This window comes from Rattus norvegicus, chromosome 2 (genome assembly GCF_021556685.1).
Source record: "Rattus norvegicus strain SHRSP/BbbUtx chromosome 2, alternate assembly SHRSP_T2T, whole genome shotgun sequence".
NCBI classification, from domain to species: Eukaryota; Metazoa; Chordata; class Mammalia; order Rodentia; family Muridae; genus Rattus; species Rattus norvegicus.
This window is the reverse complement of record NC_141535.1, coordinates 7,791,281-7,808,519: the sequence shown is the minus strand read 5'-3', so window position 1 is coordinate 7,808,519 and position 17,239 is coordinate 7,791,281. Positions and strand designations below refer to the sequence as shown.

Here is a 17,239-nt window from a genome sequence, read left to right as displayed (position 1 = left end):
TGTCTCCAAGATCTATTCTGATCTCCAAAGATATTTTGGAGAACAGTCAGAATTCTAATTTGGTGCACTGAAAATATGATTCAAAGGCAGCTATGAAAACGCTGTATTATTCTTTTATTGAAAGCCATTTTACATTTTTATACAGGAACAAGAGTCATGCATGGCTTGAGGACATAGAAAAATATTATTTCTGTGCTGAGAGAAAACCTATCGGTAAGTTTTAGAAATTGGCCACTTACCTTTCACGGGAGATGATAGTTTAGCATGCTCCATACACATGCTGTAACTAACAGTAAAATTTTTCAAAAGAGCGTTTGCATTCTGAACTCCTTAACTATGACTGTTTTGACTTCCTAACTATGATTGGCAAAATACTTTGCCAATCTAACCTTAAGCACTCTATATTTATATTTATATTTATATTTGTATTTATATTTATATTTATATTTATGGAACTGGAATATTTACAGAATTTTCTTGTTTTGCCTGATTTTGTAAGCAACATACGCTTTGGTGCTTAGCACTCTTATTAGCCAGACATGGTAGCAATGCCTCTAATCTCTGAAGCAGGTTTCTGGCCAGCTCACACTAGCTACATGGCAAGACTGCCCCAGAAACCAAAGCAAGCAAACAAAAAGAGTAGGAGCTGTTGCAGTACAGAGATGACAGACTCCTTAGTGCTCAGGGGCTTGGCTTCCTCAGCCATTCTGCATGAATGCAAACTCAAAATCCTTCCTCCTCGCCAAAACACTTTTCAATACAAGCCTTTCTAAAGAGAACAAAGAAAAGCAAAATTACAAGTGAAGGGGGAAATGTGCTGGCATGTTAGTCCTTTCTGCCCTGGAAGCTCAAATAAATGTTTGCTCTTTCAGATCTTTCCATCTTTCATCCTTAGGAAAACAACTCCAGGCTTCGCTGAGGTCTCTATTTCTTGCAGCCTCACTGTTCTTAGGCTCATCTTGACCCACACCTCCGCATGTGCTGTAGAACTCTTTCCTCCATCCTACATCCAGCCAGCCTTCCTTCCTTCCCTACCTGAAGCTGCGGCTCTACAATTAATCTAAGAGACCTCTAGATGTACTGACCTAGTCCTGAGTGAGCACATAGCACACACAAGCTCTTCTGTGCCTTTACAGATACACTTTCACCATCTCCCTGTGTCCAAAGCCCAATCACACTGAAAAATAAGGCACAGTGGACCATTTTCAAAATGCTGCCACCAAAGCGCCAAGCTTCCTGTCTTCTTACATCCATACTGTTTCTGTCCACTTGCAATGGAAGAGGGATCTACCTTCTGCCTTGAGACTAACTGAGGTGACCTCCTACTAGTCTGTGCAAACCACGCCAACCACAAACTTAAGGACCTTATGCCATCAGTTATACTCACCTTCTCTGTTATGTTCATACTCTGCCTCTCCACCGGCTCTACCTCATCAACCCCAACAAGCAATATCCATTAAACAACACTTTTCCAATGACAGGGTCTTCTGATGTCATTTTTTTATACCCACACAACCACTTTCTTTTATTCTTGCATGAGATGAATTTTTTGACTATTGCTGTGACCACAACCCCCTTTTCACTTGCACTTCACCCCACTAAATTCTGACTCTGATTCAAAGACGTAGTTCTCCTGGCTGGTACACACCAAGGAACTCCTGGTAAGTTCAAACCTACTCTGCTCCAGACAATTTGTACCAAGCACCGGTGTAGAATCAGGGGAGGGGAGAAGTGAGCTATGAACTCTCTTTGCCAGAAGTTGAATCTGATGGGTAAATTTAGGCCAATTATATAATTGATTTGGCCTATGATGCTTTCGAAAACATATGAACAGCCAAAAACTCAGGAATCTTAAAACTTAGCATAAAAATTGAGCTTTTCTTTCTTTTTTGGGGGGATTTTTAAATTTACATTTTAAATGTTATTCTCTTTCCAGGTTTGCCCTCCAGAGAACCCCCTATCCCATCCCCTCCTGCTTCTATGAGGGTGCTCCTTCACTGACCCACCCAGTCCCTCCCACCTCCCCACCCCCAACATTCCCCTACCCTGGGGCATCAAGCCTTGACAGGACCAAGGGTTTCTCCTCCCATTGATGCCCATCAAGGCCATCCTCTGCTACATATTCTGATGGAGCCGTAGGTCCATCCCTGTGTATTCTTGGAATTGTGGTTTAGTTCCTGGGAGCTCCGGGGGGTGGGGTGGGGGGTCTGATTTGTTGGTATTGTTCTTATGGGGTTGCAAGCCTCTTCAACGCCTTCAGTCCTTTCTCTAACTCCTCTAATGGGGACCCCATTCTTAGCTCAATGGTTGGCTGCAAGCATCCACCTCTGTATTTCTCAAACTCTGGCAAAGCCTCCCAGGAGAGAGCTATATCAGGCTCCTGTCAGCATGCAGCTCTTGCATCCACAATATTGTCTGGGTTTGGTATCTATATATGGGATGGATTCCCCCAAGTGGGGCAGTCTCTGTATGACCTTTCCTTCAGTCTCTGCTCCACACTTTGTCCCTGTGTTTCCTCCTGTGAGTATTTTTGTTACCTCTTCTAAGAAGGTTAGAAGCATCCACATTTTGGTCTTCCTTCTTCTTGAGATTCAGGTGGTTTGTGAATTGTATCTTGGGTATTCAGAACTTTTGGGCTAATATCCACATATCAGTGAATGCATACTATGTGTGTTCTTTTGCGATTGGGTTACCTCACTCAGGATTTTCAAGTTCCATCCATTTGCCTAAGAATTTCATGAAGTCATTGCTTTTAATAGCTGAGTAATATTCCATTGTGTAGATGTACCACATTTTCTGTATCCATTCCTCTGTTGAAGGGCATCTGGGTTCTTTGCAGTTTCTGGCTATTATAAATAAGGCTTCTATGAACATAGTGGAACTTGTGTCCTTGTTATATGTTGGAGTATCACTTGGGTATATACCCAGGAGTGCTATAGCTGGGTTCTCAGGTAGCACTATGTTGAGTTTTCTGAGGAACCTCCAGACTGATTTCCAGGATGGTTGTACCAGCAACATTGTTGCAATCCCAGCAACAGTGGAGGAGTGTTCCTCTTTCTCATCCTCACCAGCATCTGTTATCACCTGAGTTTTTGATCTTAGCCATTCTGACTGGTGTGAGGCTGAATCTCAGAGCTTTTCATTCTTACTAAGGAATGTAAAAACTGTCACTTCTGCCTTGAGTGACAAGGACAGCTAAAGGGGGAATAAACATGAACTCCATGGTTTACTATGGAATGACTACATTCTTTGCCCATTATCCTTGCTTTCATACCCTTGTGGACTATGTGGAGTTTGGAGTTTTGAGATCCCTGCTGTAAATTAATAGTCACCTATAGAAATACGAATTTAAAAAAAAACAAATGAAACTGACTTTAATATTTTACTTAACTTAACCCAAATATTGGAACATACAATCAATAAAAAGCTTAGTGCTGATACATTTCACATTCTTTTCTTTGTGCTAAGCTTTTAACATTTGTTGTGCACACTGTTGTATAACAGCATAATCTGAATGACTGCATTTCCAGAGCTCAACAAGCAAATGTGATGAAAGCAGAGGTCATTAACTTCTGCAGACTTTCTGTCCTGTAGTTAGGTTCACAAATGCAGAGGGGTCACTGTGGGTATCAGTGAGCTCCACATGACCTCTGCTTCACGCATCAAGTATTCAAGTCATTTTAAAAGGTGGCAGAATAGGTTATTGAAGACAGGACTGATGGTCAAATTTGAGATCTTACTCTGAGTTATGGTTATAAAAGATGTAGATTCTAAAACAGAGATATCATTCTGATGGTGAGCATAGGATGGATACAAGAGGAGACTGTTAAGTAGACAGGAAGCCCAGACAGGAAGAATAACAGAAGTGAGCAGGTCTGAGCAGAACTCACTATTCAGAGCACAGCTGATGGCTGAACGGTAGGAATCAGGAATATAGACATGAAGAAGCAGTACCAGAAGCCAGAGACTCAGATGAGTAAGCAGATGCCACAAGTCAGTGGAGTTATTCCCTGAGCCACAACATAGACACCACTCAGTAGGATCACAGACTCCCTCGTGTCTGAAGATAACAACCAGAATTAACATCCAAGCTAAGGCAAAGCAGAGATATCATCTGAAGAGGAGGAATATCCAATATATCTGCCATGATTAAAAGGACTTGGCTTCAGAGAGGCAAGTAGTCCATTAAACAGTAAAGTAATTCAGAAGTTTTTCCAGAGACCTAATCATTGAATCCAGCCTGTCCATTAATCCCTTCATTCAGAAAACCACTTCCTGGTCTGTTGTATAATATCAATTTATAGGTCAGCTGTATGCATTAAGGGCTTCCAAATTAACCTGTGGTTGTGCTAGTGAGGGTATGGGAGGTACGGTTGAGGCTTCAGCAAACTAAATTTCAGTTGCTCCTAATAAAGAGGATGACAACCAAAGCAAGTGATGGTAGGAAGATGCCATGACCTTTAAACTATACAAAGGACCACATGTCTATTACAATTGTTTACATTTACATGGGAATGAGAAAGCTAGCATAAAATATTTCAACTGATATTTCACAATTGAAAAAAAAATCCCCCTTAAAAGAAAGTGGTGGATCTCCTAGTTTCATTGTATTGGAAATACAGGTTTTCATCCTATAAGTAAAAATCAAATACAAATCATTGGAAACATTAAGAAAATTATAACCTGGTATTTTTTATAATAAAATCTATAGGGTTTGGAGAGATGGGTCATTGGGAAAACATTTTCCAGGCAAGCACAACAACCCGGAACCCATTTAAAAACAGACACTATCACAGCAGTCCTATAATGAGATGGATGGTAGGGACAGGAGGATCTCTGCAAGCTCAAAGGGCAGCTAGCCTGGCTCATGAAGCACTGAACAAGGGACCTTGTTATAAACAAGGCAGACATAGGAGACTGAAACCTAAGACTGTCTTCTCACCCCCAAGCACATGCTGTGCCACAGGTACCCTTGTAGGCAGGCATACACGTAAGTGCACACACATACACTCACAGATACACACACACACACACACACACACACACATTCACACACACACACACTCTCACACACACACTCTCTCTCACACACTCACACACACACACTCACACACACAAACACTCACACACAATTTCCAAAATATCTTAATGAAAACAAACTGCTATATATTCAAAGAAGAAAACATCTTTGAGAGGAAACTTACTTTGTTGAAGGAGCTACTGCCCGCAATATGCTCTTTTGGAAAGCAATATGAGTCAGAAGAAAGGTCAGTGGTGGAAAGGCACGTGAAGCCATTGATGCAGGAAATTAGTATTGTCCATGGTACCAGCAAATAAGAAAATAGCTAAGAATATTTGCAAAATAAACAAATAGCACATGAAAAGATCATCTCATTCTCATTTGATAACTTTAAAGAGGTGCACCGGCACCATATATAGTTTATTGTGATTTTATGAAGATAAGCCTGTATACAACACATCTGTTGTTAAAATCTATTTCACTTATATTAAACAAATCCCCAAACCATTATCCAAGTAATGAGCCTCAATTGTCAAGGAATTCCCCTCCACACATTGGGTTTATATTTGGCTTACCAAGAAAAGAAAGTATGCCTTTGTAGCCAATGAAAAAGTCGAAACGAACAGTGTCTGATGTAAAAGTATAGGCTCTGCCTATCTCTGCTAATCCTGAATCTGAGCTGAGGTGTTCAGGCACAAACACTGCTGCAGAGTGACATGGAACTACGGCACTTGATACACAGTACTTTGACTGAGTGTTCAGAAGCCAGGTGGCAGTGGCCCTCCCTTGCCATTCAGACAATAGCTACCAGGAGTGTCTCATACCATCATGCACAACATTTCAAAATCATTTTGGCCACTGCATGTTTTACTGTTGCTGAAATTTCCATGACCCTCACGATCAGTTATGTCATGACCCAGTTCAATATACTGGAACCTAAACATGCTATTTACTCTTCATGAAATTAGGGTTTGTAAAAGTCTCACACTATGTTCCCTTAGAGTGGCAAAGGCATTGGGATTTTTGTGTACACAGTTATTCCCTATTTTCATTCTTTTCTAAGAAGTGGGGGTGGCATGTCTTATTTTTTAAATTAATATATGAATTCTCTTTTCTTCCTTCACGTGCTCATTTATGCTTCTATGACGACTACACACTTACTAAAACTTACAAATGTTTTACGACTGAAATTGTGGTATCACCAGTACTACCTCAGTTTATCTTGACTTTTTTTTAAATCATTGCGTGTGAAATACTTACCATATCAAACTAAATGAGAACTGATGAAGCCCCATTCATTCATTTTCTGCCATACATTATTGCAAGGGCAGAACCCACAAGCCTCAGGCTGCTCAGAATTTCTGACAACCACAATCAGTGGCTGCATGTCAGACCAGTCTCACAGATCTAAACACTTTCCTGTGCAGGTTACGGTCCAGCGATTTGCCAGGGACTCAAGGTACCCACATAAGGTTGGAGGGACATTGTAGGCCCCTGTAGTTGAAAACAGAACTGATGTCATAGCAGCTTCAGGGAACTCCAGACTGGACCCTTGTCCTCTGATTCTGAAGCCTAACCACATCCCACCTTGACTTTCTTCGTAGAATTACGCTGATAAAACTGCTTTAAGGAGATTGACTTTTAACATTATTAGATTTCTCGCTGGGCTTGGTCATTTGCATTAGGAATTACTGTTTTAAAATCTGTGCCTTCCACAAGATTAAGCTATGTTCTTTGAATATTTAAAATACCTGAAAAAACATTAACCTAAGTAATATTTAATATAAGCTATTAAAAAGCAGGATGTGCTTTACCTATAAACTTGAAAACATTCTCGGACATGTGTTGGACTTTCACCTAAATTAGGCATGAAGACTCTTCTTGCTGTGCTTCACCACACACTGAATAGTTTACCCACCTCCCTTCAAAATAGGTTTTCTCTCTGTGTAAGCAATTTCAATAAAATTGCAATAAAGGTTTAACATTTATAAATACTACGGGCTTTCACTGAGATACTAAAAGTCCCAATATACTCATTCCTTGGTTCTTCTCAAAATACTGACATTCTGAGTCTAGCAAAATATAATTTTAGTAACTCATCAGGAGAGAGTACATAAAATTGGCATATTTTTGATGGGTACACAAATTGAGAAAGCATCTTTCACAACTGTGCTATAGGAAATGGAAGGCATCTGGTATGACAGCATGGTCCAAAGTATGAACAAGAATCAGCAGAAAGGGCGGGTCCCCCCTCCCCCCTCCCTCCCTCCCTCCCTCGCTTTCTTTCCTTCTGCACGTCAAAGCAGAACATTTGTAATAATAAAGGAGGAGGTACGGTTAAGTCTGTTAATGTTACGGAGAAGAGGAGACGTCGCTCGGGCGCAGGAGGCAGAGATGGCAGTTTGCTCATTTAAACCTTGGCTGTGGCTGCTGAATCTTTTCCCCAGCAGTCCAAAGCGGAGGGTTTTTTTTCTTAACTTTTGCTTAACATCTCTACCCAGTGTCAGAATGTAGGCACAGACGTTGTTGGGGCCTCATGTAGGGCTGGGGGTGGAGAAGTGGGGAGTGTGTTGGAGAACATGGCTAATGCCAGGAACAAGCAGAAAAGATGACAAATTTTCAGGAATTTGCCCAGTTTTACAATGAGCGGTACAATGGTGATCTGGATGCTGCTTTCCAACAGCTTTCACTGTCTCATCTCCTGTGTGTTCCCACCTATGCTGGTGACCAGTAAACAAAGTTACCTCTCCTGTCTCCTCCTCATGTCCATGTGCCCTGGAGATGAGAAGCTGAGAGACAAGAAAAGCCCCCAACTCCCACCCCAGACACATTTGGAAAGGCAGGATGCAGCAAACCTAAGCCTGCCCTGGGCACCTTAAAGAATTCAGTTCCAGGTTTCAATTCCCTTTCTTCTCTTTCCTATTTGGAGGTTGGTTCAGCTCCTTTCAGTTGAAGAAAAGGGTATTTAAAAGACTACAGGCTACTCTCTTCTTCATTGATCAGAGGATTTATGAAACATACCTGAATGGCATAGAGGTTCTCCAGTGCTCCGAGAAAAAGGCCCCACAAAGAGCAAAGGCTGGGGGTTGTGCCTGGGGACCTGGCCATCCCCTTAGAGCTCTTTACTTTGCCTACCCTCCACCGTTCACCCATTAATTTTTTTAGCTTTATTTCAAATGTAAAAGCATTCCTCTAAGGTCTATATTGAAATTCTGGTTCTTTGCACTGAAAAGCTTCTTTAGAAATATAAACGTCTAACATGGGACTTTTAAATGTGTAAGATGTGCAACAACGCATCAGAGACCAATTTAGAAATTAATACAGATGATCTGTGGTAGAATTGTGATGGTGTGTGTTGGGGGGGTGTTACAACACATGCAGGCTTGTATGGCTCTACTATTTAACAGCTGGAAGTCATCCCAAAACTTAAGGTTTAGAAAGATTCTGACCACTGACAACCACATACCTATCTGTGCTGCTTACATACTGTCCTGGAAAAGTCACTTAACTTCTCCGGGTTTTAGCTTCTAATCTGTAAGTTGACAGGAACTTCTCCATCTTTGCAGTGAATATTATGCACCCACACATTATATTAGCATGGTCTCCAAAACAGCCTAGATTGTTCCTACACAAAAGTCATATTTGTGTTTTAAAAGAAAAGTTGATAGTTTCATAATGTTTTTGGTTTTTTAAAAGTGGAGGGGGCCCACACAAAGATGAATTCTGCACTCTGTTTTTTGCTTTGAAAATATCTTAGTTTAATGGGCTGCAAAATAACTTCATAAATTAACTTTCACTATAACATGATAGGTATCTTCCAAAATAATTCTATTAGTATGTGTGGCTCTAAAAGTTAGGAAAGATAAAATATCAAATCAATCTCTGAACCTTAATATAAACATGCACTAGAAACTCACTATTCCTGAACATATCTGGAATTAACTAAAACCAGAATGACAAATGACTGGGAATACCTGTGAGGGTCTTTTCTTAATTAAATCCTCTGAAGTGGGAAGACCCACTTCTAATCCAGATCTTGGAAGTGGGAAGAACCACCTTTAATCCACTTCTTTGAGATGAGGAAATCCACCTTAATCAGAACCACATCTTCTGCTGGCAGCCCATATAAGGACACAGAAAAAGGAAGTTGGATCTCTTTTTGACTGCTTGCTCTTACTCTTGCTAGCAAATCCATTCCTTCACTGGCATTAGAGCCAACTTCTTCAAGACTCGTGCACACTGTAGACACTGAGACATCCAACCTCTTGGACCTTCTATTAATAGGAAGCCATTGCTGGACTTGCTGGAGCACAGACTGTAAGCCTCCTTTATTCATTCTTTAAGTTCTGTCCAATACATATACTTAATTTTTAATCACCTTAAAAACACTTCCACTTGCTTTTGAATTTTAAAAAAGCAAAGAAAGAAAAGAGTTGTATTCAGGTCTATTTAAGACAATAAAGGGTAAAGTTGTTCGTGCTTTCTCTGTCAATGATGTGTATACCTCACCTGATATGACAAGCTGTGTCTGAAACGTCAAGTATTTGCTAGACAGAAAAAGTAATTAACTGATTTCTGTCCTACCCGCCCCCCCTAGAAACTACATTTTAAAAGTAATAGAAAAGCTATACAGTTTTTCTGAGCTCTTCTCTCGCATAATCGAGGGGTAAAATTTCAGCTAATGGTCCAATGTTTCTTTTCTGGCTAGCTATTTTTCTACTTACAGTAGTATCATTCACTTAACATGATCAAAACTACAGAGATGAGAGTGTAATAAGCTTAAGCAGCACTAAGAGAAAACAATTACCTTAGCTCCCTCATAGAATTGAATATTTGAAATATGAGGAACATTTATAAAAGGAAGATTCCCTCTTAAAAATAGGAGCAAGCACAGCCCTTGATGACTTAAAACTTCTATTAAAACAATGAAAAACAGGGCTGGAGAAATGGCTCAGTGGTAAAGAGCACCGACTGCTCTTTCTGAGGTCCTGAGTTCAAATCCCAGCAACCGCATGTGGCTCACAACCATCTGTAATGAGATCTGATGCCCTCTTCTGGTGTGTCTGAAGGCAGCTACAGTGTACTCATATACAATAAATAAAATCTTTAAAAAATTAAAAAAAAAATGAAAAACAGAACAGAACAAAACAAACAAACAAAAAAAACCCCAAAACCAAAAACGCTTGTATGAGTAGTGCTTCTGGTGACTACTAACTTTAGGCCATAGGGAATACATCTGCTTTATTCACTCGGATCCTGCCCTCTTCCTCCTCCCCCGAGAGAAGTGCAGTAGAAAGTTTCAAGAAGAGAATACCAAGAAGTTAGCAAATTTCTGCAATAAATCTTCATCTAAGCCATAACTTCATCTTTCCGCAATTCTATGCCCCCTGCTACAGACAGTGGCCCTTCAAACCGTTGCGATTTCCTTTCATAAACTTGTGTGTGTGTGTGGGGGGGGGGGTAGTTAGCTTTTTCTTTTGCCAAGAAAAATACTTCTTCGGGCATCTTTCAGCCAAAAAGCAGCCAAACTACCTTGAAACTTTTCTTTAGCTGTGTGTTAGCTACCCAAAGTGCTTTTGGCCACAGGTGTCATTATAACAAAGTCAAGTCAGGGTTCAAGTCTGAACTGTTAATACTAAACCCTAGCGAAAAGTCTTTGCTCCATTTCAGCTAGTTACTAGCCGCGCCCGCACACACGGACACACATGGACACACACGGACACACACACACACACACACACACACACACACACCCTGAAATTGGAGGCGTGGCCCTTAAGTTCGCCCGGTGGTTGGCCCTCTGGCACTCACCTGGCTGCAGTCAAGCTCTTCGCCCTTCTGCAGAGACTGGGGCTCGGCAGGACGCCGGGCCGGTTCTGCGGGAGGTGGCGCTGGTTCCAGTAACTGCTCCAGGCACGCGGTACCGGGCAGAGAGGAGCTCTTTTGGTGGCACAGGTGCGCCTCAGGACTCCCACGCCGTGTGCCCTCATCTCGGATGCGGTCCCCCCTCGGGGGCGGTTGGGGAGAAGAGGACAGGGAGGATGAGGCAGAAGAAGAAGGAGCTGAGTCCGGAGAGCGTCCGCCTGGAGGCGTCACTCCGACTGTCCCCGCGGCTGTAGAGGACCCTTTAGCCACCGGCAGCAGATGTTCCCGTAGGCGGCGGCGCAGCGTGGACCCCTGCTCTGCTCTGCCTGCTCCGCCAGGCTCCAGGGGCTCCGGTGAGGAGCAGCACAGGTTGGGCTGCGAGGAAGAGAACACTCGGTCCAGCACTTGCTTCCGCTTCTTGAAGCCGCTCCACCTGCTGCCAGTACTCCCCACGTCCTGCGTGGTCTTCGGGGGCGGCAGAGATGGGGTCGGAGTGGCCGCAGTGCGGCGCTCGGGGCCCCCAGCGCGCCCGCCTCCGCCGCCCTTGCCCTTGCCCACCCCCAGCTGCAGGTTCTTCCAGAGCCGGGCCTGGAAGGAGGGGGACACGGCCGGCTCGGGCTCGCCAGCAGCCGCACCCCGAGGCTCCATCCTCCAAGCTGGGCACCTCCGCTCCCCACCTACTGCTTCTCTTCCCTCTCGGGCTGAGCGTCCTCCGGGAGCGTGGAGGCGGCGGCGGCGGCCAGCACAGCAGCACAAGCCGGGAGCGTCCAGCGGCTTCAGGCCAGCTCAGAGCAAAGCGGCTGCGGAGGCCCTCCCGCCGCGGGGCGCCGCCGCCTCTGCCGGTCGCACCTGCCAGGCCCGGCTGGCGCCGTCACTGCGCGCCCCCGGCGTCTGCAAAGTTTTGAGCACTGAACTCCGCGGTTCCAGACCACTGAGCGCCCCCAGGCCGCACCCTGGCTCCCCCTCGGCCACCGCAGGAGCACGCAAACTGCACGCTGCCGGCACAGACTCCCAGCTGCACTGGGGACCACACCCGCGCCCTCAGGCCAGCACCTGTCAGCAGCAGAGGCGGCCGTCTCCAAACTGGGCGCGCACGCGGCTCACACGACTGGGCGCGTCCTGCCGTAGACGTCGGGGACCAGCAGCCTTGGCTAAACCTCCTGGGACCATTTTCTCCAGCTCCTAGGTAGGAGGGCACGCAAGTGCGAGATAGAGCTGCATAGGGCCGGGAACCCACTTGATCTGAGTGTGGATCTACAGTCGCACACACAGCTTGCTTTAGGACAGACGAAACCTGCTTGAGCGGATCAGAAGTGCATCCGAGTGAAGTGTACCTCTGCGTCCCTGGTGGGTCCCTCAGGGAACCAAGTATACATGCAGCAGGTAGCAAACCTCTCCAAATGCTGAGGCCAAATGTCATCTGGTTGGACAAATTGGGCACAAGAGGAGAGTTTGATTTCTTCTGTCTTGACTTCATCATCGTCCACACTCCACGCTCTTTGTAATAATAATCAGGAACAGTTCCCAGAACCTGATAAAAAGCTAACCCTTAAAGCAAGTCTCAGGGACAATTCACTTGGACAGAGATGGGAAAATTATTACTGCCTGTGACCCTATTCAGAACTCAGACTTATACTTTTAACTTGAGCAGATTTTTCTTTAGTTATTTCTTTCAGTTTGTTAGAGAACTGATTTTTTTTTAAAAGACCGTCTAGATTTTGCTTCTCCCCAAATCTATGCATCTAAGATCTTGTGACTCCATTAGCTCTAAAAGTGGCCGTCCCTCCTCCACTGCACCTTCCCTAGAAGCTTCAGCACAATACTGTTTGTTTTGTTTTCTTTGTTTTTAATCATTTTCAATCATTCCATTCACTTATGTCTCAAATGATGTCCCACTTCCAGATTAGCCCCCTCCACCAACCCCCATCCCATGATATCCCACTTCCCGGTTACCCCTCTAGGGCTTCCCCGCATCTGCCCTGCTCTTTGCCTGTAGGAGTGCTCCACCATCCATCCACGCTCTCTGCCCCACTGTTCCAGCATTCCCCAAGCCATTCTCTGCTACACATGTATCTGGATCCCTCCAGGTACACTCCTTGGTTGGTGATCTAGACTCTGAGAGAACTGGGTGGTCAGGCCAGCCTAAGTTGTTCTTCCAATGGGGTTGTAATCCCCCTCTGCTCCTCCAGTCTTTCTGCCAGCTCCATGTACCAGGGTCCCCAAGCTCAGTCTGACTCCAAGCAATCACATTGATCAGATGCTGGCATGACTTCCTCAAGAACCACAACTCTAGGTTCCTGTCAGCAAGAACAACAACAGTGTTGGGTTTGGTGTCTTCAGACATCCTGGATCCCCAGATAGGACAGTCCCTGGTTGACTCTTCCTTCAGTCTCTCTTCATTTTTTCATTCCTATTCTTACTTTGGACAGGAACTTTTCTGGGTTAAAAACTTTGAGATGGGTGGGTTGCCCCATCGATTGAACAGGGGCCACGCCTATCTATGGTAGGTGGTCTCAATAGGTCCTATCTACCCCCTTCTCTGTGCGCATTTTGGCTAAAGTCATCCCCACTGTGACCTGGGAACCTCATGTTTCCTTGGTATCTGGGACCCTCTGGTAGCTATCCCCAGTTCCTCATCCCCCCTGCTTCATATTTTTGTTCCACTTTCTGTACCTCTCTCACATCTCCTCCAATTCCTGATACTGTCACCCTTATTTCCTCCCCCTCCTTTCTCCCTCCCGTCCTCCTCTCCCTCCACCTCCCACAATTGATAACTTAGAGTAGGCATTCTCTTTTCTTTCTGGCCAGTGATTTGCCCTGAAGGTGTGGTCAGTCTGACTTAATTTTTCTTATCTAGCTAACATTTAGTGAGATCTACTATGTGGCAGATATTGGGATTAGCACTGGAGAAACAGTTGTGATCATGTAGGGGATCCTTGAGTTGGGTCCAGGAGAGTAAGACAATAAATAGAATTTTTAAAAGATATTTATATTTATAGATTTTTTAAAAGACTATATCTGGGTTGCTATAACACATCTCATTAAATTTGAGTTTCAAACAAATCACAATAATTTTTAGTATATGCACATCCCACATATTCCAGAGAGCAAAGACCAAAATGTTCTAGTTGTTTATCCAAAATCATATTTTACTAGGTATCTTATACTTTTGCTGAATCTAACAAGATTATATTTAGTGTAAAAAACAAAAAGTCTCTCCGAGAAGTCAAAGTTTGAGATGATACTATAAAGGGACAAAGAACCAGCCATTGAAAACTGAATATAGTGTTCCAGGCAGAAAAACAGCAGAAGTCAAAGCCCTGAGGGAGGGAGCAGCCTAAAGAGGCTTTTTTACAGAGAGACAGAAATTGTTCCAAAGAGGGTGAAGAAAGGTGGGAAGGGCTAGTCCATTTAGAATGCACAGTCTTCATAAGGTTAATCCCATTGAGGGATTTGAAGTTGCTGTAAATTCAATTGGGAACCATTTGGGTATACCCAACTCATGGTCCACAAACTGCATGCAATCCAAGATACCTATAAATGCACCCAACTTAAAAGAACTTTTAAAGTTGATTGCATGGTTCCTGACATGAACTTTGCAGGTGACAATGGTGTGTCCCAATGTCAAAAAGGTGGACATGTCTGCTAGAGTAGTTTTAAACATGGAAATCATGTGATTTACTATACTTCCTGGTGCCCTGTATATAATTGGGATTATTGTTTGAAGTTTATGAACATCATGCTTTGGGGGAAAGGCAAAAACAAGATTTCTAAGAGGTATCAGTTGAGGAAATGAAGGTGTAGGAAGTTCCCAGTGAATACTGATGGGCCACACCTCTGTACTGACTAAGTAAATGGCTACATGAGTCTCCACGTGAAATAGAAATGAATAGGGAGGCAAAGTTTAGAACAGAGGCAGAAGGAACACCCATTCAGAGCCTGCCCCACATGTGGCCCATATATATACAGCCACCCAATTAGATAAGATGGATGAAGCAAAGAAGTGCAGGCCAACAGGAACCGGATGTAGATCTCTCCTGAGACACAGCCAGAATACAGCAAATACAGAGGTGAATGCCAGCAGTAAACCACTGAACTGAGAACAGGACCCCCGTTGAAGGAATCAGAGAAAGAACTGGAAGAGCTTGAAGGGGCTCGAGACCCCATATGAACAACAATGTCAAGCAACCAGAGCTTCCAGGGACTAAGCCACTACCTAAAGACTATACATGGACTGACCCTGGACTCTGACCTCATAGGTAGCAATGAATATCCTAGTAAGAGCACCAGTGGAAGGGGAAGCTCTGGGTCCTGCTAAGACTGAACCCCCAGTGAATGTGATTGTTGGGGGGAGGGTGGTAATGGGGGAAGGATGGGGAGGAGAAGGGTTACGGGGATGTTGGCCCAGAAACCGGGAAGGGGAATAACAATCGAAATGTAAATAAGAAATACTCAAGTTAATAAAGATGGGGAAAAAAATCCAATTTAAAGAAAAAGAGAAATAAATACAGCCACATTCACATACACATATGTATGTACACATAAAACTGATGAAATCTGAGAGATCAGTGAGTTTTAACAGCTTCCATTTCCTAGGCTTGGTTTGTCCTATAGCTACCTATGACAGCACTAGGTGTAACTGAATGATGTTCACAAGGGAACATTTGAAACTTAATCTGAGTATTTTGAAATATAAAGTATATATTAAAAGTAAAAAGTAAAACTTTTTTTTACTGCTGACTGTTTGTACTTTCACAAACCATTAAAGTTTCAGTAGAGGCAGAGGTAGAAGAGGAGGATAAATCACTAATGATAGTAAGAATAAGAGCAGCTACCACTTACCAAAACTTCATGCAATTGTCAACTCTATACAATATAAAGTGGTTACTTTATAGTTATGGCCTTTAAATAGTACATGTAGTGGACGCTGTCGGTATGTTTTTCTATTTTTTCTTCAATCTATTCTTATCTTTACCTATAGTGGAGAAGACTAGGCAGCTCATGGCTGCTAAGGAACAGACTCACTCTCCTTTGGGAACATGGTTATTGTTAAGCCTAGGTAAAGTGTTAACGCCTAAATAACTGTTTCCTTTCTAGCCTATCATTATAAGGAAACTTTCTCATGTTTCTAGCTACCCTTCTCATGCTCAAATTGATTACATAGTCTGTTCTGTTCTGTGCTTTGGAAAGCAATCATGATAAAAGTCAGTAGAACTGCTTTGTATCGTTACCCACAATAAGCTTGGACCTGAACCAACCACCCAGCAGCAGCTTCTGCACCTATGTATAAGCTTTTATGGTATAAGCTGTCCCTGCGATGGATCCCAGTATAACAGAAACACCTTCACCAATATAAGAAAATATTTGGAGTAAGACTTGCATTTTGAGTACTGGTCAAGTAAAGTTTAAGTTCCCAAACCTCCCTGGGAACTGGAAGAAAAAAGGGGGGGGGGGCAGCATGTCTGTGGGCACCTGACATCCTGGCTGGAAAGTTAAGACATGAATGTTAAACAAGTCCCATCTTGGTAGACAAGTTAGGAACATTAGAGAAGGCAAGTCCCCTGCCACCATTGAATACCCCAACCAGTGGGAGCAGGATAATTATACAAGCAAGACATGTTCCTAAGAAAATCCCCCTATCCCTAAATCCTGATTGGTGGACTAACTTGACACAGATGTTTGTAGATCTCAGGCTTTAAAAGCCCTGTAGGACCTTAACTTGGTGTCATAGTTCAGTTCCCAAATCTGGACCATGGCCCTGGTCAATCAGTTCTGGGAGCATGCTCAGTAAGATATATACTAGTATATTGCTCATACAACAGTGGCTAGCCTTACACCCATGCCCATGTGGATAGCAGTAGTTGGGATTAGGGAGTTTGTAATGATTTGTATATGCCTGGCCCAGGGAGTGGCACTATTTGGAGGTGTGGCCTTGTGGGAGTAGGCGTGTCATTGTGGGCATGGGCTTTAAGACCCTCTTCCTAGCTTCCTGGAAGTCAGCCTTCCACTAGCAGCCTTCAGATGCAGATGTAGAACTCTCAGCTCTGTCTGCACCATGCCTGCCTGGATGCTGCCATGCTCTCCACTTGATAATGGATGGAACCCCTAAACCTGTAAGCTAGAACCGATTAAATGTTGTCCTTTATTAAACTTGCATTAATCATGGTGTCTGTTCACAGAAGTAAAGCCCTAACTAAGTTAGAGTTATAAATAAGATTTTTTTAAAGAACATGAAGTTGGGATAACAACATGGTCTAAGGCACTAGAGGGAGCTGGAGGGGGCTGGTGGTGGAAGACTATGATTAAAATGTATTGTATAAATATGTGGAATTTGGAAATGATACATTTAAAATA

The 17,239-nt window shown here is 43.4% G+C and overlaps 1 protein-coding gene across 4 annotated transcripts in view; it reads right to left on the bottom strand.

Moving 5' to 3' along the window:
• The window catches only part of Mctp1 (multiple C2 and transmembrane domain containing 1), a 729,346-nt gene extending 712,320 nt beyond the window's left edge, over positions 1-17,026 (bottom strand). For 3 of the 4 annotated variants that reach the window (XM_087621548.1, XM_087621547.1, XM_087621550.1), the window contains exon 1: positions 10,832-17,026. In XM_087621548.1, coding sequence (XP_087477674.1) covers positions 10,832-11,533 — 702 coding nt within the window. In that variant the 5' untranslated portion in view covers positions 11,534-17,026. 4 annotated transcript variants of the gene reach the window in all.
• Between the last annotated feature and the right edge of the window lie 213 nt (positions 17,027-17,239).